Here is an 18,444-nt window from a genome sequence, read left to right on the forward strand (position 1 = left end):
TACTTACATCCTGTACAATTTTAATTTTGGTACAAACCCAAGCATGATGCCAAATGTACATCCAACATTGGGAGCCCATTAACATTGTACCATATGATAAGTTTCTATCATTGCTCTCTGAATATGCTCAGTAACCCAACATATGGCAGTACTGGCATTATTGATCTTTTTGCGTTAAGCAAACATTTGTTTTTAACATGAAGGGTCACTATCCACACTATGGTCCTTGGTTGTGCTGTTCTCCTGTCCCCATGCAAAACCATTGATATCTTTTTGCCGGATCAAAAGAATTGTTTCAGATTTGGAGCTGTCCAAGGCACATAGAGGGTATCAAGATAACCATCAGACCAAACCTAACAGGTTCCTTTCGCGGCCCAGATTCCTGTCGTGAAGGGATTCGCGTTCCCTTCAGCTCTTCTAACGGTTTCTCTTCACGCTTCCCTTCACGATGGGATTTCCAGGATCATTCCCTTCAGGACGGGATTCTTTCTCCGTTCCCTTCGCGATTCCCCTCGAAGGGAAGCTGTTGGAGATGAGAGGAAATAAAAGGAATGGGAACGGAGAAGGGAATCGGGAAGGAAACGAAATGAAGGGAATATGGTTGGAGTAGTCTCATTGTGATCTCCAATGGCATGCACACCTAAGCTCCCTTTCAAAATATGAGCAAAAAATTAAGCCAGTGTCAGATTACAGTGACGCAGGCTTGTGATGCACTGCCCCAGGCCTGTGGTCCATTACATGACTGGTTGCTTCATCATACACTTATTACTTTTTTGCAGTGGCAAGAAATTTGGAAGATTTTCTTTTTCTTTTTTAGAAGTGGGACAAAGTCCTTTGCTCACACTGGGGATCAACCCGGGTCGCATGGCACCCTTGCTCCTTGACCGTCGCGATCTCACATCGGGTCAAGAAATTTGGAAGATAGTCAATGTTTGAACAAAAAATGCAACTGTTTGATACTGTATGATGGTAAAAGATGCGATGAGTGATGATGCATACACCACATGTGATGAGTGATGAACACTACACCGGTACACCCGGGCAGGCAGTGCAGGAGGATTAGGTTTGCCAACACAATTGGTGAGTGATACTGGCTAAGAGTATACGTTTATGTTTCTTTTACTATCGTTTCAGACTTTCAGTTGTCACCTTATTAAAGTCTGAAACACTTCACTTGTCTTTTGGGCCTTTTACATTTCCTAAAGAAGCTGAGACGTGAAAGAAATACTTACTATATGCTGATTAGGAGTACTCTTCGTCCCAGACTTGAAAGAGATACGTGGTGTATGACTGTATCTGCCACTGGATATGATCGGCACGGCTGCAGCCGGAGGGACCTACCCCAATCCAACGCTGTTTTTTCACTTGTTTTAATTCCCGTCTGCAACGAATCAATCAGAACGCACACAGGCCAAGCTTGCCACTGCGTGACGGCATCTGCATGGGGACGATGCATGGGATCACCTGGGGGCCGGAGCACGCGGCAGCTTTGCCCTTGTTGTTTTGTCACCAACCACCACCAAGGCACCAACCATACCCATGGCGGTCGGTCCAGCGCTGTGAAGCGAGTCCCAGCATCATCAGAATCTGATGATACTCATTTGGACATTGCTCTAAGCATGGCAAATGATGGAGTTGTTTGGATAATCGTTGATCATATATTCATTATTCGAAAAAGATTAGAGAACATGTAATCAAGTTTTCTTTGAGCTGGACAATACTTTATCAAACTTGTTTATCTTCAGCTCTAGTGCCCCTGCTTCTTTCTACTCAATGGCTGCTACCATGACTAGGTACCAACCCAAGACCACCAGGACCACTTCCACTGAACCAAACGGCCTCCCCTCAGACAAGGAGCATATTGAATTCAGTCCATGCCATTGAAACACTCCAATTATCTTTTTACCTCCCAGAGGAAAGTTCACTGAAAGCAAAGGACCCAACACCTGTTCAACGTTACCGAGAAATAAATGATATATTGAACGTCGAAACAGTCCTCCAAACACAACTTTCACTACTACTTTTTATTATAATGTATTTATAAAACATAGTAAAAATATATTATTATAAAAAGGAACTTTTCAAAACAAATCTACCATATCATTTTTTTTCAAACATCCAATTTTAAATAATTTAAAACCAAAGTTTGGAACAATTGACTACATAAGTTCGGAATGATTGATAGCACGCAATTAAAAACGATATTTATTTGTGATTGCAGAAAGTACTTCGGTAGGTAGGGTAGAGACGACGTCAGCGTAATTAGAGGGTTTTGCCGTTGAGATGTTTAATTAATTAAGAGCAAGCAGCCTGAAACTAGAAAGAAACAGAATACTGCAACTGCATAGATGGGCACTAATAGTAATACTACCACTAGCTTATAATTAACAAAAGAAACCAAATGGCGCTGTATTTTATGCCAGATCTGGGTGCATGCTCGGAAACGGAGGAACATGCACTTTGGTGTTTGCACCCATCAACTAAAAACGCATGCATGGCTGCATTATCAACCTCGGTATTATTGTTTAAAAAGCAACGAAAAGTCAGCTTCGTTTGATCATTTCTTTTTATTTTGTTCTGAGCATCTATATTTATGCCACAAGTAGATACAGACGTGTAGTCATGTAGGTGCCACTTCTACACAGACCTGGACCATCTTGTATTGTATGGGTGCACTGCACAACAGCTGTGAGCAGTGAGATGCAGGGATCTAAGTGGTAGTTTTGAGTTATTAATTAATTAATTAATTTTAATTTAATTAAGTAAGAATGAATCTTTAGCTTATTTTTTGAGTTTTGGATCCATCTAGTGATAAAAACAAAAATTACACCACTAGTGAGATGACATCATTAACATATGTCAATCACCAGAATCTTACTTCCATGATTTGCTCTTCTTCTTTTTTCCGAACGTTGGGCCCAACCTTTTGACACGTCGTTATATTATATTAAGAAAAAAAGAGCCCATCGCATTACAGCTTAATTTGATATTTGTACGCGCATCCTCTCCACAAATTAAATGACTTTACACAGCTAGACTACCGGTACAACATAAGACCCGCGGCAAGATTTAATCATACTGGACATCCAATTTTTTAAGTAGGATTAATGGACAAGGGGAAAACACCATTGATTCTTGAAAGGTGGCAATAATTAACCAATAACTTCAGAGTAAATTTACAAGACCTACAATTATTTTAATATATATTATAAAAAACTATAATTTCTAGTGTCTATTTAAAAAATCTATAATTATTTTAGCACATGTTATAAAAAATTATAACTTTCTCACTTTAGATCCATCTGTCATCCTCTATAGTATGTAATGGAAGTTTCTCTTTTACGGTATTAGGATCATTTGATAACCGTGGTTCCACCTGTAGAGGATGGTAGATAGATAAACTATGAAAAAGTTATAATTTTTTTAATATATATTAAAATAGTGGTAGGCTTTTAAAAAGAGCACAAGAAGTTACATTTTCTTTACAACACTTGTGAAAATAGTTATTTTTTTTTAAGCAGGAATGCGGGAATGCTGAATTTACCCATAACTTCACAGGTAATGTAGCTATTTTTTCTTAAGCAGGAATGCGGTATTGCTTTGCTCAACCTTGTGCAACCTCGATCTTCTAGTTTGATGATAGAGCAAAGAAGCACTGGTTAAGAAATTAATCAGAAAAGCTATACGTACGACTGGTTCTTAACTCTTACGACCCAGTCGTTTGATCAGTTATCCTTACAGTATCCACAGCTACTGTAGCCACGCGGTTTGACTGATCGGACGGCTGAGTCATAACGTGTAGCAGCGTTCGAATTTAATAGAGACAGCAATTGATGGAAAAATCTCAAAAAGGTAAATAAAATATATAGACCTGCAAAAATCTAAGGCGAGAAGCTCCCATCACAGGTCAATCGGCGGCCTCGATCGATGCGACTTTACAAAGTCAATTTGAGGTCCTCCAGGCTGTTAAAACTCAAGAGAGAAATCTGTCGGTGCAAAAAATCATCAGCTCTTTTATATAAAAAAAAAAGTGTCTCCCAACAATCCTCGCATTTTTCACACTGACGGGCAAGTTTCATAGATTGAAAATATTAAAGGATCATTACGCAGAAATTAAGAGCTGCACTTTTCTTTTCTTCTTTTTTCGCGAAAGGGGGAAAGTATTATATTAAAAAACAGAAGAGGACAAAGACGGTCCTCACCACATACATCGTCCACTCTAATGATCTCTGCTGGTCCGCTGGCACGGTCTGCTCGCAGATGAGCAAGAACAGCGCAGCACAGAACGACGCAAGCACGGAGCACACCTCCTTCTACTCCTCTCGGCGTTGAAGAAGACGACCAAACATTTTGAAGCCGCAATATCAGGAGTTTTTTAAAATAATATTATTTTATTAGAAATTATAAAAATAATAATTAAATTTAAAAAAATTATAATAATAAATACACGTTGACACACGGAATACTAAGAAGTTACCTGTTGGTACTCTGAATGTCGACAGTTTAGCCTACGGACCTGTGAGCATGTGGAATACTAATAGGACGTGGGTCCGGCTAAAATAATGTCGACAGGTGACGCGTTACGGCCTGTCAGCAAGTGGAATGCCGACAAACGTCACGTTAGGTATGTCGGTATTTTGCGTGCTAATATGCCTTTATATATTCCATGGTCGACGATTTCTCTTCCACGCGCAACCGCACATAGCAGGCGTCGATAACGAGCAGGCGGCGCGGTATAGCGACGGGAGGCGCACGGCGGCGTGCGACGGGTGGCATGTTTTTTTAAATAGTTAGAATTAGTTAGAAATTTATGAGTAGTTAGGAAGTAGATGTAGTTAGAAAAATTAGGTATAGTTAGAAAATTATTAAAAAAAATTAGGAGTGGGTAGAAAAACCATAGGTGATTAAGGAAAAATAGTTATACAATACTTGTAAGTGTCTCTGTGGCTATGGCGACACCCCTTGACTGCGTCGTTATACAATACTTATATATATTTATGTTATTTCTATTATGTGATTGTCATGTCATGTAGGATACTTATATTGATACTATATTATCAGCTATGGTTTTATTATCTGTGTCCTCCTTCCATTCTAAAGTGTAGCATCGTGCAATATTATCCACTTTCGAACGTATCTGTGTGCCATCCTATCATGCAATAAATCGTTGACTTGCAACTTTTGAAATCAAAACTATACGCATTACAAACCCTACTACAATTACGTGTGCAAACAAAATCTAACATTACATGACACGGTACAAAATCCAATGTTACAAACAACATGATACATTGAAATAGTATATAAGGCTAAGTCAGTACATCGGGATACAATGCTTCTAGCCATATTGACTAAGTAATGAACACATCCATATTACTTGTAGTTATTCCTCCGACTTGCAATACGAGGCGGCATATAACGCCTTCTGATGTTGCTGGATCCCTCTTGGTGTAATTGTTCCTGCAGTTCCTCGATAATGACACGGATGTGACGGATGTATTCTTGAATATGTGATTCTATTCGTGGATCAATCTAGTACTGGAACCCACAATCATCCGTCTAAAAAAAAGTAAATATATGAGGTAAGTAAATTGTGACAAAATATGAAAGAAAGTGAGTATTATTTTTCGTACCCTGAAATGTGGATAACGGAAGAATCGATAGTCTGCGTCACTGAAATGCTCATAAACTTGGACTACAACATCATCTCCATGTCGGCATGGCGGTCAAAATGACCAAGGAAGAGCATTATGGTTTTCGTAGAAATCTCTACCATAGACGTATAAATGTGAGTGTGGGGGTGGTGGATTTATTTAGCCATCGAAAGGATGAGGATACGTCATTGTCTCAATGCAATTCGAGGTCACGAGATGTGTGAGTAGAGAATCGATTGGATTTTGTTTATATACGATAAGTCCTAGTGGTAGTGGACAGATGCGGTAGCACTGAAAAGCCTATTGCCAAGATTGCATCGGCCTATTAGGGGTATTACTGAAAAGTCTTTTCGCTAGATTGAATCGCACTACACATTTGTTCTGACTCAGACTTTAGACACGAATTGAACACACGAAAGAGCTTCAATCAAAAGTTAAATAACAACACCTCTATCCTGACTAGGCTTTAGACACGAAGTGACCACATAACTCAGCTTTAAGTATGGAATGATAACTCAGGGGTGCATTTGCTGAAAAGCGGTAGTAATAAGTGGTAGTAATACCCACATGCCATTGTAACTTATTATAGATTGTGTACGAGTAGGGTACGAGTTGATACATTTTGTATTGTGTTCTATAGTCACAAATATACGATGAATGCTTACGATGACCCTTATATGTGATGTAATTTATTTTTATTGACAAGCCTCAGCTTTTAGTATGAAAGGACAACACCTTGCTATAACATAGAATCTTTGTCGTGCCTCGCACTTTTGACATAGAGTGACCACATGACTTCATCTTTAACTATGAAATGTCAACACCTCTATAATACCTCGGGCTTTACACATGAAGTGATCACATGCCAGAGCTTTAAGCATTCTATCCCTATAGAATGGCATAAGGGTACGTGCGCAACAAGTCATACCCATATGGATGCAACTTTCAAGATATCCACTGGGAATATCTGGATGAGAAGCTTACATCTTTTACACCTACCTAGTAAATATTTTCTTGCACCTGATAATCAATCTTTCCATAAGATATGCTTTGTTTAGCGATGTAGTATTACATGTTATTGTAACTTATTATAGAATGTGTACGAGTCGGTGCATATTGCCTTATATACTATATCCATAGACAGACAATGAATACTTACGATGACCCTTATTTATGATGTATTTTACTTTCTTCAATGAAATGGCCGGCTCTCTAAGCCCAATATTTTCATAGGATTCCCCGTCTTCTATGCAGAGACAACAATAACTCTTTACTGAACTTTTGCAGAATGAAATAACCACACCAAGCAACCACTTTCGTAGAGAATATATGCTAAGTATCAATACCATAACTTTTTCAACTTTCACAGCGAATTCTATGCTACAGTCCCTATACAAGTCCATACCCCAACCCTAGCCACTATAAATAACCCCACCCTCCATTGATACATCACTCATTCATCGGCTCTCTCAACTGTAATGTCTTTTCACCAAAGCCATCCAAGAAATATTGGAGGATTTTCATCCCCCAAGGGGTCAAACCGCCAATGTGCTTCTGTAGCAATCCTTGTAGACTTCAAAAATCCTAGGACATATCCTACACTTCTTCATATGTGCCAACTACCAGTACGGTCCGCCTCGACATGGATCGTACGAGTACACACCAGTATAGATCACTTATATGATACTTTTCTATATGATTTTATGCTCTGTCTTAATATTTTCCCCTCTTATTTTATTCATCCAGTCAGCTCTACCTATCTGTGACTTCATAAAATGGATGGATATAGAGCAAAATGAGCACCAAAAGCAGTGGGTCGACATAGAGACGCGATGAATGAGGGAAGCTTACTTAGTAGAGAGCATCTATTGTAACCCAGCATATTTTTATTCCCTAAGGCATGTTAGGATTAGTAACGACATACTATTAGGTTAGTCTTTAGCCGTACCATACATGCTAAAATTTGTAATCGTTATCTCTTTATGGTTATCGGCGTATATAACCTCCATATCGTGTTCTATGATAAATATGATTCACAACTATTATTATTCGCAAAATTAGATTTTGTATCCTCCTAACGTTACTTTACTTTAAAAAATGACTAGCACAAATTTAGATTAACTGAATAAATAAATATCGATAAAATCACATTGAACCAAATTAAAAAAATGAATCATTTCGAGATACCGTTAGCTCAGCTTCATTACAAAACATCCGCACGCCTCATTGGCTTAGCCTCTGTGTAGCCATAGTTGCTATTTTCGAACGAGTGTGACTTCTTTTATAGAATGTACACTAAGTTCTGGTTGTACCTCATTAATATTTTCTAATTTTTTTAATTAGAAACCCAAAAAACAGACGTAACCTGCTAGCACGTGGAATACTGGTAATCCATGTGCCGACAAGCTTATCAACTGTTAACTAGACCGACACTCATATCGGTGTCTATTCGAGAACCTATCGGCACGTGAAATATCGACAATACTTTTCTATGCATTTCGTGTGCCTCCAGGCCTAATACCATGTAGCCTGTCGGTTTGCGAAGTACCAACATGTCCCTTATTGGTACTCCATATCCCAATATGTAACTATTCTTGTAATTTTGTTTTTCTGACTATTATTTTTACAAATTTTCAATAAAAATAATATTATTAAAAAAATTCCCAACATATCCCTTATCGGTACTCTATATGCCAATAGGTAACTATTCTTGCAATTTTGTTTTTCTGACTATTATTTTACAATTTTTCAATAAAAACAATATTATTAAAAAATTCTAATATCCAGTATCTGTCGAAGCACATCTTCATGCTGAACGAACATCGACTTCTTCCTAGTGAAATTCGGAGGAAAAGCACCACTAGCACATTCACCCTTAGCAGCACCAAAAATGCAGGCCCAGAGCCAGTTTCGGCGCCACGGACCGCACGCTAATGACCCAAAGACCAACAAACTACAGCACAAGGATGAAGGACCACCCCTCACCCCAAACGCATCCAAGAGCTGCCATTTTCTGTTTTAGGATAAAAATAGAAAAATAGACAATATATATCACCGTATTTATAAAACAGACAACACATTACTGTATTTACAAATCTAACACTCGCATTCGGCACATCAAATTTCGAAATAAGTATGGAATGGTGGGTCCGGGCCAGGTGCCAAATATAGACAACAGTACCGTATTCGGTAGCTCAGGTGCCGAAAATATCCTGTATTCGAATACGATACACAGTGCTGTATTCAGCACCTTAGGTGTCGAATACAGCCTGGCCTGCTACGTCCATCACTTTTTGTTTCTACTTTCGGTGCGCAGTCACGTCGGTGCATAACACATACCGTATTTGAAGTGCCGAATACGGTACTGTTCACCATTTTCGGCACCTTAGGTGCCGAATACATGTGAACATTGCTGTTTTCGGTAACTCAGGTGCCGAAAACAGTGGGGCTAGTCTTTTTGGGTATTTGAGGTATTGAAATTGGGTTTTCAGATTTTGAGTGCCGAATACAGATGTTAGATTTGTAAATACGTCGATCTATTGTTTATTTTGATAAATACGCTGACATATATCATTTATTTTGCATTTTTGCCCTTTTTCTTTGTGGTCGATGAGGAGTTGCTGTCATGCGCGTCGACAGCTTCCTCTCTTGTGAGGACTCAGGGTGCGATTTGTTTCTACTCGGCCTAGCCTAGCTTCCTCCCTCGCTTTCCAAAAATTGATCGCTGCAACGCTCAGAGGTTGACAGGTATGAACATCAGTGGTGTGTGAATTGTTAGAGGGTTGGTAGAAGATGAGCAGCTGATTCTTGGGTGGATCCGCACATGGAGATGAAGATGGGGGTGGGGTCACGTTATAGGCAAATTCAGCTAGGAAATGCCGGTGATTGTGCTTCATTGATTTCAACCCATTGAGCGTCCCTTTTGTGGAATATTGGTTATTGTATGCATAAAGGTTGAATTATGTATGTTTTTAAAATCCTTTTTTCATGTTTAGATAGATATTTTTCCTTTTCTTTTATTAGTAGATATATATTTTCCTGATACTCTTTCTTTCCATTCTTTTAATGAAAACTCCGGTAAGCTGAACTCGGGATTATGAATGTTGCGCACTTGTAGCTGCAAGGTTGATTTGATTAACTCTGTGAAGTCAAGGTTAGATTACGTAAGAATACATGATCAATTATTTTTAGTTGGTATATAATTTTGTAAACAGGAGGATACTCATTTTTGATGGAATTATACATATATTACACACATATAAGTTACAGACACTACCCTATATTCACATACCTAAATATTTTTGTCACGTCAAACTATACCGGTAGCCAACCGCTATATAATTCCAAACAACAATAACATCTCAATTAAATATAATCATCCAACAGAGACAGAAAAAACATCCGATCAAATCAAACATGAAACCATTTTTTCTTTTGAAAAAAGAAAGAAAGCGAAGCATAAGAACAAAACAAAATCCTGCATGCTCCCTCTCCTGTTTCTCTCTCTCCTTCCTTTCTCTCCGACGGAAGAGGAAGGGGAGAAGCAAGCAACCCATAGCCGCCCGCCTCCCGGAGGCCGGAAAGTCCCGAGGAATTTGGAAATTTAGACAACATACGCGACCGTATTTGCGAAAATAGACAACATATCGACGTATTTGCAAATCTAGCACTCGTATTCGGTATCTCAAATACCGAAATTTGATTTTCGGAAACTGAAAATCCGAAAACACCGTATTCGGCAACTGAGGTGCCGAATACAGCCCACAGTGCCGTATTCGGCACCTCAGTTGCCGAATAAAGCCGGCCACCCATCCCATCCCCTTTTTCCCGCGTCCCATCAATCATTTTCGCGTCACATCAATCATTTTCACCATTTTTTGCAACCCGTGGCCGGATGCATGCATGATTTTGGCAACCCGTGATGTTTGGCACGGCCTGAGGAGAGGTGAATAAATGGAGTTCGTCAGAGAAGAGAGTAGCAGCAGAGTAGAGAAGGGAGCAGCAGAGCAGAGAAGGGAGTAGCAGCAGCTCAAGTATAGAAAGCAGCAGAAGAGGAGCAACGCGATCAGCAGCAGCGGCAGTTTAATACTTCGAGAGCACTCACTTTCATACCGGTTAGTTATTAGATTACCTATTTAATACTTAGGTTAGTAATAGTATTTAGAGTAATTAGCTTATTTGGTTAGTATGTTTCGAAGTAGATTAGTTTTTTCAGAAGTAGATTGTGATTGTTTAATCCGTTCGATTACATTTATTTAATTATATTAGTTTATTTAATTAGAGTACTTAGATTATACAAATTAGATTATTTAATTACGTTATTATATTACTTAGATTATTTAATTAGAGTACTTAGTTTATTTAATTAGAGTACTTAGGTTATACAAATTGGATTATTTAATTACGTTATTAGATTACTTAGATTATTTAATTAGAGTACTTAGTTTATTTAATTAGAGTACTTAGGTTATACAAATTAGATTATTTAATTAGGTTATTAGATTATGTAATTAGAGTACTTACTTTATTTAATTAGAGTATTTAGATTATTCTCATTAGATTATTTAATTACGTTATTACTTAGATTATTTAATTAGGGTACTTAGTTTATTTAATTAGAGTACTGAGATTATACAAATTAGATTATTTAATTACGTTATTATATTACTTAGATTATTTAATAAGAGTACTTAGATTATACAAATTAGATTATTTAATTACGTTATTATATTACTTAGATTATTTAATTAGAGTACTTAGTTTATTTAATTAGAGTACTTAGGTTATACAAATTAGATTATTTAATTACGTTATTAGATTATTTAATTAGAGTACTTACTTTATTTAATTAGAGTACTTAGATTATTCTCATTAGATTATTTAATTACGTTATTACTTAGATTATTTAATTAGGGTACTTAGTTTATTTAATTAGAGTACTGAGATTATACAAATTAGATTATTTAATTACGTTATTACTTAGATTATTTAATTAGGGTACTTAGTTTATTTAATTAGAGTACTGAGATTATACAAATTAGATTATTTAATTACGTTATTATATTACTTAGATTATTTAATAAGAGTACTTACTTTATTTAATTAGAGTACTTAGATTATTCTAATCTGTTGTTCACCTATTTGTTGAACCATGAAGCCTTAAATCATTATCATGGCTCATAGTGGTCTTCCCGAGCTTCTTCAGCAGCGGTACGACGAGAACCATAGGGGAAGGATGATATTCACGGGACAACAGGTACCACGTTTATATGTGCTATTTCATTGGTACGAGAATTTTGAACTAACGCTGTACATGTATTGGATAACTCATGCAGTTGGGTCCGTTACGAGCCCGGAGTGTGCACAAGATTAAGGAGTTGAACCCTCGATTCCACGAGCCACTCGCACGGGCGGGACTACTACCTTTCTCTCTCATGATGGCCGGAGCTCCCATGGAGGTCGGTGGTAGGACACCTCTCCCGGCAATTGATGAGGCACTGCTCACAGGTCTCGTCGACCGCTGGCGTCCTGAGACACATATGTTGCAGTGGAAGGGTTATGTTGCAGATAGGTAATTATTTGTTATGTAATGCATTTAAAATATTACAGTGCTATTAAAGCGTCATTGACCATCTGCATCTTATAGGTTTGGTGTGCAATACGACGGGAAGGATGCTGGCCTCTCCATGTCCTGGGTTCATGGGCTGACACAGTTCGGTCCATGCCCACTGGATGCGGACGAGAATACACTTATGCAACACTATGAGGTGTACTTATACGTCCTGCTCGGAGGCATCATGTTCTGCAACACGGCAGGCGATTATGTCGTCCCACATATTGTATGGTTAGCAGCCCACCTTGCGTCACATCCTTATGAGCCTACATCTTACAGTTGGGGATCTGCAGTGTTGGCTGCAAACTACAGAGGATTGTGTGATGCAACCCAGCGAACAAAGAGGAAGGCAACCATTACAGGGTGCTTACATCTCTTACAGTTATGGAGTTGGGAGTACCTCCCGATTTCCAGACCTTGGGTGCTCAAGTGCTACTACCCAGTTCACATCTCTGATGGCATTGCAGATGACATAAGGCCAACGATGGGGTATCGGTGGATTCATGCCAGGCTAAGATGGAGTCAGCAGCAAGACCATGGTAACTACTCCAGGGTGATAAGTGACCTGGACATCCTTAGCGCTGATCTAGTGGATTGGGATCCATGGCGTATGGCACGAGTAAAAGAAATTGCAGATGGTGGACTCCTGGCATCCTCTTGTAGCCGTGACGCAGACTTATGGTTGACCACATGCTTCTTGTTGTACATGAACTGCGTGGAAGTATATTCTCCAGAACGTGTACAGAGGCAGTTCGGGTACCGACAGGTGGTGCCTGTTCCAGCACCACGAGACGCCGGACGGGCGCACGAGTAAGTGTGTTATTGTATGTTGCCTTAGTACATTGGTTATCCATGTTAACAAATTATAACTGTTTATGTCACGTACAGGTGGAGCTCAAAGGGGGGCGGAGGCACGCAGGACTGGGCATCCAAGAATGCCGAGTACATACGGAGGTGGACAGAATCAGCTGCGGTGGATGTCATCATTACTGCTGGACAATACGACGAGGCCACGTACTGGGACTACCTTGCTTGGTACCGTCCGCGCACGCGTGCCACCTTACTCAGCGGACCTGTACAGCCGGGCCCCAGACCCTTCCCCGAGGATCGTGCCCGCCTACTTCATGTTGTGGTAAGTGATGCGTTACTTATATTGGTTTTCTTTGGAAAATCTGTGTATTACTGACATGTCCCTCATCTTATACAGACTGAAGAGGCGTATGAGATGCATACGCAAGCGGATCAACCTTTTGGGGAACCAAGCAGGTCATCATCGCAGAGGGATCGTACCCTTCTCCGGGAGTACATGAGGACAAGAGGATCCCGCTTCCTAAACGCTATACGTGGTCTAGGTGGGTGTGCCCCGCAATGGAGGGGGTACGACCAACATGCCATGGACCCGTCTCGTGCCTCCCACAGCAGGCGGTCCTCCCACAGCAGGCGGTCATCCAGTGCTCGTGAGGAACCCGTCCGGTCAGAATCACGACATACATCTTCAGCTTCGACGCGTCATGTCTCATGTTCCGGTGCTGAGGCCGAGGAGTGCACGCAGCCTCCTGCGCCCGAGCAGGTTACGCTGGGTTCACTAGCACCTCCGGCTACGATGACACCTCCGGCTGCAGCATCTACTCATCAGGAGGACGTCGTTGACTACACGCAGCAGACCCCTTGCTGGAGCGACCCTAATGCTTTTGACTGGGGTGCTGCAATGCATGCGACCGCCACCTTCACTGATCTACTCGGCGGACAGTCCTCCCATGATCTCAATGAACCTGGAAGTTCACATTGGTACCAGCATGGCGAGCCTTCGGCACACTGGACTCCATCGGAGCACGTTCTAGGGCCGTCCACACTTCCGCACGAGGATCCTTCGGCATGGTACATGCAGAGCCGAGTAAGCGGGGCGGGATACACGTTCGGTGGGGTTCCCATAGGGCAGGCAGATGATGATGAAGACGACCAAGGGCACGCAAGGCAGGGGCCTGCGCAGGCTGCTGGGATGAGAGCCACACACCCGCCAGACGCTTACACGCCTGGAGATTGTGTGAGGCATCGTCGCCGTTGAGTAGCCAGGACAATTTGTCATGACACATGTATTATTGATTTTAATATCGAGGTCATCCCTATTATGTCTTATTCACTGTATTGTTAATTTAAGAAATTCTCAGTACAGAGGAAACAATAGTAGTTGTAAAGCATAAGTAGCATAGAACCCGGTACAGAGGTTACACATAAAGAGCGAACAACAACAAACATTATCATGTACGATACGCCTAAAGAACATAATATCATGCCTTAAGGGAATAAAATATATAGGGTTACAATAGATGCTTAGGGCGAAGGAAAGTGGCGACGCAAATTAGCGTAAGAATTCCAGGTGCGATGGTCAAAGCTATCCGGGTAAGATGGTTGTCGTCTCCGAGGTGGTTCTGGGAAGTTGTAAAAATGAGTACGAGCAAATCCATCATCATTTTCAGGGTCATCGGTGTCCTCCGGAGATGGAAGCCTCGGAGGGCGGGGTCGTTGTGGCATGAAATCGTCGTCGTCGTCATCATCTTGAGGTTTCTCCGAGGTGGTACCACGTCCTATTTCCCTATCAGTTGTATGGCATCTCGATGTTGTGCGTGAACGTCCTCTTGCAGTGTTCCTAGAACTTTCTCCTGTATTTCTGTTCGAACGTCTAGGCATGGGGGGCATGAAATCGTCATCGTCTTCGTCCTCGTCATTATCTGAATGATTCGTAGAGGTCGCCTCTGTACCCCTTTGATTCGCTGACTGTCGTCGTCTTCTACGCGAACCAGGCATCACACCCCCGCCGAAGAGCATACACATCGTCAAGAAGTGTGAGATTTCTTTGTTGATCAACTGTTCGTCTTCCGGGAAAGCCTGACGCAGAAGAGGACCGTTCGAATCAATGGAAATAAGATAAGTAGGGTGACCAAATGTTTATATGACATACCTGAATATGGGATGCATACTGGTCTGGCGACATTACTATCGTTCTTTGCCTCCTAGAGAAACCTATCACAGAAGGATGGTCGGCCAGTTCGCGGACCCTCAGATACATTTGACGCCGGTGATACAAGAGGGCCCTAAGGTCCTCGGTGGTTACACATTGGAGTGGCGCGGTTAACCTAGAACATATGGGTCTTGCATGCAATTTCGCCACGGCTTGGATTATGTTGTTCTCCTTTAACGGATCATCGTTTCCTTCGCGCACAACCTGTAAGGAGGCATTAAGTGCTATAGCGATCGTTGCAGGTGTCCATGGAAAGCCTGTACTAGAGGATCCCGCCATAGATTTCTTGCTCACTGACTACCTACGCTCAGTCTCTGCATCAAAACACGGATCCATGAATATTTAAGAAACACGAAATAAATAAATAAAATTACATTTACAATACAATGGTCACTTCTTGTCTAAAGGGGTACAGTGCAAACCACATAATGCACAATAAGTAGTACAACTAACAGGTGAATAACATTTTACAATACAAAGTCTCTAAGACAGTTCAGTTTGACAGTGGGCTGATAGTTTACTGACGGGTCGGGCAAGTCCTCCTGTCATGTCCAGGTTGTTTGCAAAGTTTGCACATGCGAAGGCCATCAACAGCATCTGCTTCATCCATGTCACCTTGCAGCCTCGTAGATCTAGGCCTTCCAGGATCTGTGCGTCGTGCTCGTGGATAAGGTACCCACTTAGGGCCCTCGATCGATTTGTAGTTGGTTCCGATGTTAAAGGACCGCATCTTTGGAAGCCATGTGCTCCTCAATGCATCGATCGTGAAGTACGGTGATACGTACTGTGATCCGTCATTGCCACCTATGTCCCTGCAAGCGGCTAAGACATGGGAGCACGGGATATGGTGCAGTTTTGGCTTATTGCATGTGCACTTCACCTCGTTAGGTCCAAGTTGACATTGCTGCACGGTGTCCCCGGTGCTATACCCTGAAGCATACCTACGGCGGCACATGACCTCAAAGTCATTGTTGGCCAAGTCGTAGATCCTAGACCGATGAAAGTGTGCTTTGCTCCTCCTTCTTGATATGATTTGCTCCACCTTAGGTGAAAACCGTGTGCTGCACTTCATAGCAGCATTACCACGGTCTCGAAAGTAGTCCGCCGTTCTGTAGAATGTGAGCTCAATAATGGCACACAACAGGAGGCCCCATACTCCCTTCAGGACATTGTTGAACGCCTCCGCTATGTTCGTTGTCATGATGGAGTACCTAACATGGGATACAATAATTTTAGAATGGCTATTTGCATAAGAATCGGCACAATATGATCATTACAATTCTATGCGCTAACCTGGCACCATGAGTGTCATGGATAAGGGCCCAACGCTCCGCCGGCTTCCCCGCTATCCACTGGCTAAATGTACCACGTGAACGACTAACGATAGTTTGGCCCCCAACCATTTGCGCCCGCAGTTGATCCTCCCCTGCTTGCTGGTCTGCCATCATCTTGCGAGTGGTCTCATTTAACTCTCTCCATATCTCGTTGAACTTCGCCTGCTGGTTCTGAAGACATAGCCCTTTGAATCTCTTTACAAGCGACTTGCTGCGGTACCTTGTGTACAGGTTCGCGCCCAAGTGTCGCATGCACCATCTTCTCTCCACATCAGGCCATGCAATGGAGCAGTTTGTGCTATCATGCAGCACGTCCAACGCATGCAAAAGACCCTTGTTACGGTCTGAGATGACGCAAACTCGTTCCCTATTTCCCACGACACGTGTCCTTACCAAGGTGAGGAACCACAGCCAACTATCATTGTTTTCACTCTCAACCATTGCAAAGGCGAGAGGAATGATCTGATTATTTGCATCCGCCGCCATTGCTGTCATAAGGGTACCATGGAACTTGCCGCTTAGAAATGTGGCATCCACGCATACAACCGGCCTACAATGCCTGAATGCTTCGATGCATTGTCCAAAGGACCAGAATAACCTAATGAGGTATCGGTCAGTGGTGCTATATGACCCATCATCTAGCCTGATCGGCTCATCCGCTATGGCCCATTGAGTCCCTGGATTCGTCATGGCAATCTTCTGCAGCAGTCTCGGAGCATTGTTGTATGACTCTTCGAAGCTTCCAAACAGCATCTTCAACGCCTTCTGCTTCGCTCGCCACGCGGTGTGGTAATTGATAAGCATGCCAGTCTTAGTGTGCACCTCCCCCATAATCGATTTTGGCGACAAACAAATTTCTGTGCCAATAAGCGTGATGAGGAGTTGGGCTACGAACCTCGCATCAACGGCGTGGCTCACATTCCTAATAGCCTCTTCGCTGCATGTATGTGGGGTGTGTCTACTAATCACAAAATAGTTCTCATATTTCGGCTGATGTGCTCGTACGAAGTAAGGGCAATTCGGGTGCTTCGTACACCTGACCTCATACTCCGTAGGGTTAGACCGGGCGCACTTGTGGTCCCTTCTTGTTATTACAGCATAGTTGCTAATAAAGTGGATGACCTCCCCTCTGTTACGAAACTGTTGCCCGACCTGAATGTCGCTATTCTGGTATCCCCAGTTAGATAAGGTGTTATACTCAACGACGACACACTCCAGGAGCCCAGTACCACGAAAGTACTGGATCGCCGGGACCGGGTCATCATTGTCAGCAGCTTCTTCATCCCCGCTACCACCGTCTTCATTATCCATGCATCCTGCATCGACCTCACCAGGGTCCACTCTACCTCCCTCTCTACTGGAACTGCCCTCCCCGACATGCCCTCCATCCTCTTCATGCATCACCTCCTGGCTTGAGCCTTCCACAGTGGTCACTGCATCACCTTGCACCAGTCGTGACACTATGTTTACGTACACCGCCATATCAAAGTTCTCCTCCAATGCCTTGCGTGAGTACAAAGCCCATGCGTTGTTCCTACTCATCTCGAACAATGTATGGACAATGACCGAGCTATTTGGAACAAGCCGCGGCCGTACACCCTCTAAGATAACAGTATGTGACTGCTGGTTCACACGCAAAAGGCGCATAATATGTGATTTCAGGCCATCTAGATCAATAGGTACCTCAACCGAACTCTCAATGTGCTGGCAGTTCTGAATTGTTACAAGTCTCCCGTGCAAAACTGTGGGACGTTCTCCATAATAAATATGGAAAATCATACCGTGTCTCCTAAATAAATATACATGTAATAAATAATAAGTACA

The 18,444-nt window shown here is 41.8% G+C and overlaps 3 protein-coding genes across 3 annotated transcripts; 1 reads left to right on the forward strand and 2 right to left on the reverse strand.

Annotated features, from left to right (window-relative positions):
* The first annotated feature begins 12,193 nt into the window (after positions 1 to 12,193).
* LOC133914825 (serine/threonine-protein phosphatase 7 long form homolog) lies at positions 12,194 to 14,165 on the forward strand. Its single transcript, XM_062357826.1, has 5 exons — positions 12,194 to 12,225; positions 12,301 to 13,077; positions 13,156 to 13,399; positions 13,475 to 13,569; positions 14,156 to 14,165. Exons 1-5 carry the CDS (start codon positions 12,194 to 12,196, stop codon positions 14,163 to 14,165), a joined length of 1,158 nt encoding a protein of 385 aa, XP_062213810.1.
* A 375-nt stretch (positions 14,166 to 14,540) lies between these two features.
* LOC133916664 (uncharacterized) lies at positions 14,541 to 15,588 on the reverse strand. The gene is made up of 2 exons (XM_062360440.1): positions 15,227 to 15,588; positions 14,541 to 15,153 (listed from the first exon to the last, which is right to left on the reverse strand). The coding sequence occupies exons 1-2, from the start codon at positions 15,563 to 15,565 to the stop codon at positions 14,599 to 14,601; spliced, it is 894 nt and encodes a 297-aa protein (XP_062216424.1). The 5' UTR covers positions 15,566 to 15,588; the 3' UTR covers positions 14,541 to 14,598.
* LOC133914826 (uncharacterized) lies at positions 15,577 to 18,163 on the reverse strand. The gene is made up of 3 exons (XM_062357827.1): positions 16,580 to 18,163; positions 16,443 to 16,497; positions 15,577 to 15,600 (listed from the first exon to the last, which is right to left on the reverse strand). Exons 1-3 carry the CDS (start codon positions 18,160 to 18,162, stop codon positions 15,577 to 15,579), a joined length of 1,662 nt encoding a protein of 553 aa, XP_062213811.1. The 5' UTR covers position 18,163.
* Between the last annotated feature and the right edge of the window lie 281 nt (positions 18,164 to 18,444).

The sequence above is a fragment of the Phragmites australis genome, chromosome 4 (genome assembly GCF_958298935.1).
Source record: "Phragmites australis chromosome 4, lpPhrAust1.1, whole genome shotgun sequence".
NCBI lineage: Eukaryota > Viridiplantae > Streptophyta > Magnoliopsida > Poales > Poaceae > Phragmites > Phragmites australis.

Bases quoted from the DNA above. Each gene is read 5' to 3' on its own strand.
- LOC133916664 (XM_062360440.1), bottom strand. From the start codon at position 15,565: ATGGCGGGATCCTCTAGTACAGGCTTTCCATGGACACCTGCAACGATC. The intron at 15,154-15,226 runs GTATGTCATATA...CTTCTGCGTCAG, and splicing joins AGTATGCATCCCATATTCAG to GCTTTCCCGGAAGACGAACA.
- LOC133914826 (XM_062357827.1), bottom strand. From the start codon at position 18,162: ATGAGTAGGAACAACGCATGGGCTTTGTACTCACGCAAGGCATTGGAG. The intron at 16,498-16,579 runs GTTAGCGCATAG...ATCCCATGTTAG, and splicing joins CATGACACTCATGGTGCCAG to GTACTCCATCATGACAACGA. The intron at 15,601-16,442 runs GTATGGGGCCTC...GTTTTGATGCAG, and splicing joins TCAACAATGTCCTGAAGGGA to AGACTGAGCGTAGGTAGTCA.
- LOC133914825 (XM_062357826.1), top strand. From the start codon at position 12,194: ATGTTGCAGTGGAAGGGTTATGTTGCAGATAG. The intron at 13,078-13,155 runs GTAAGTGTGTTA...TGTCACGTACAG, and splicing joins GACGCCGGACGGGCGCACGA to GTGGAGCTCAAAGGGGGGCG. The intron at 13,400-13,474 runs GTAAGTGATGCG...CATCTTATACAG, and splicing joins CCCGCCTACTTCATGTTGTG to ACTGAAGAGGCGTATGAGAT.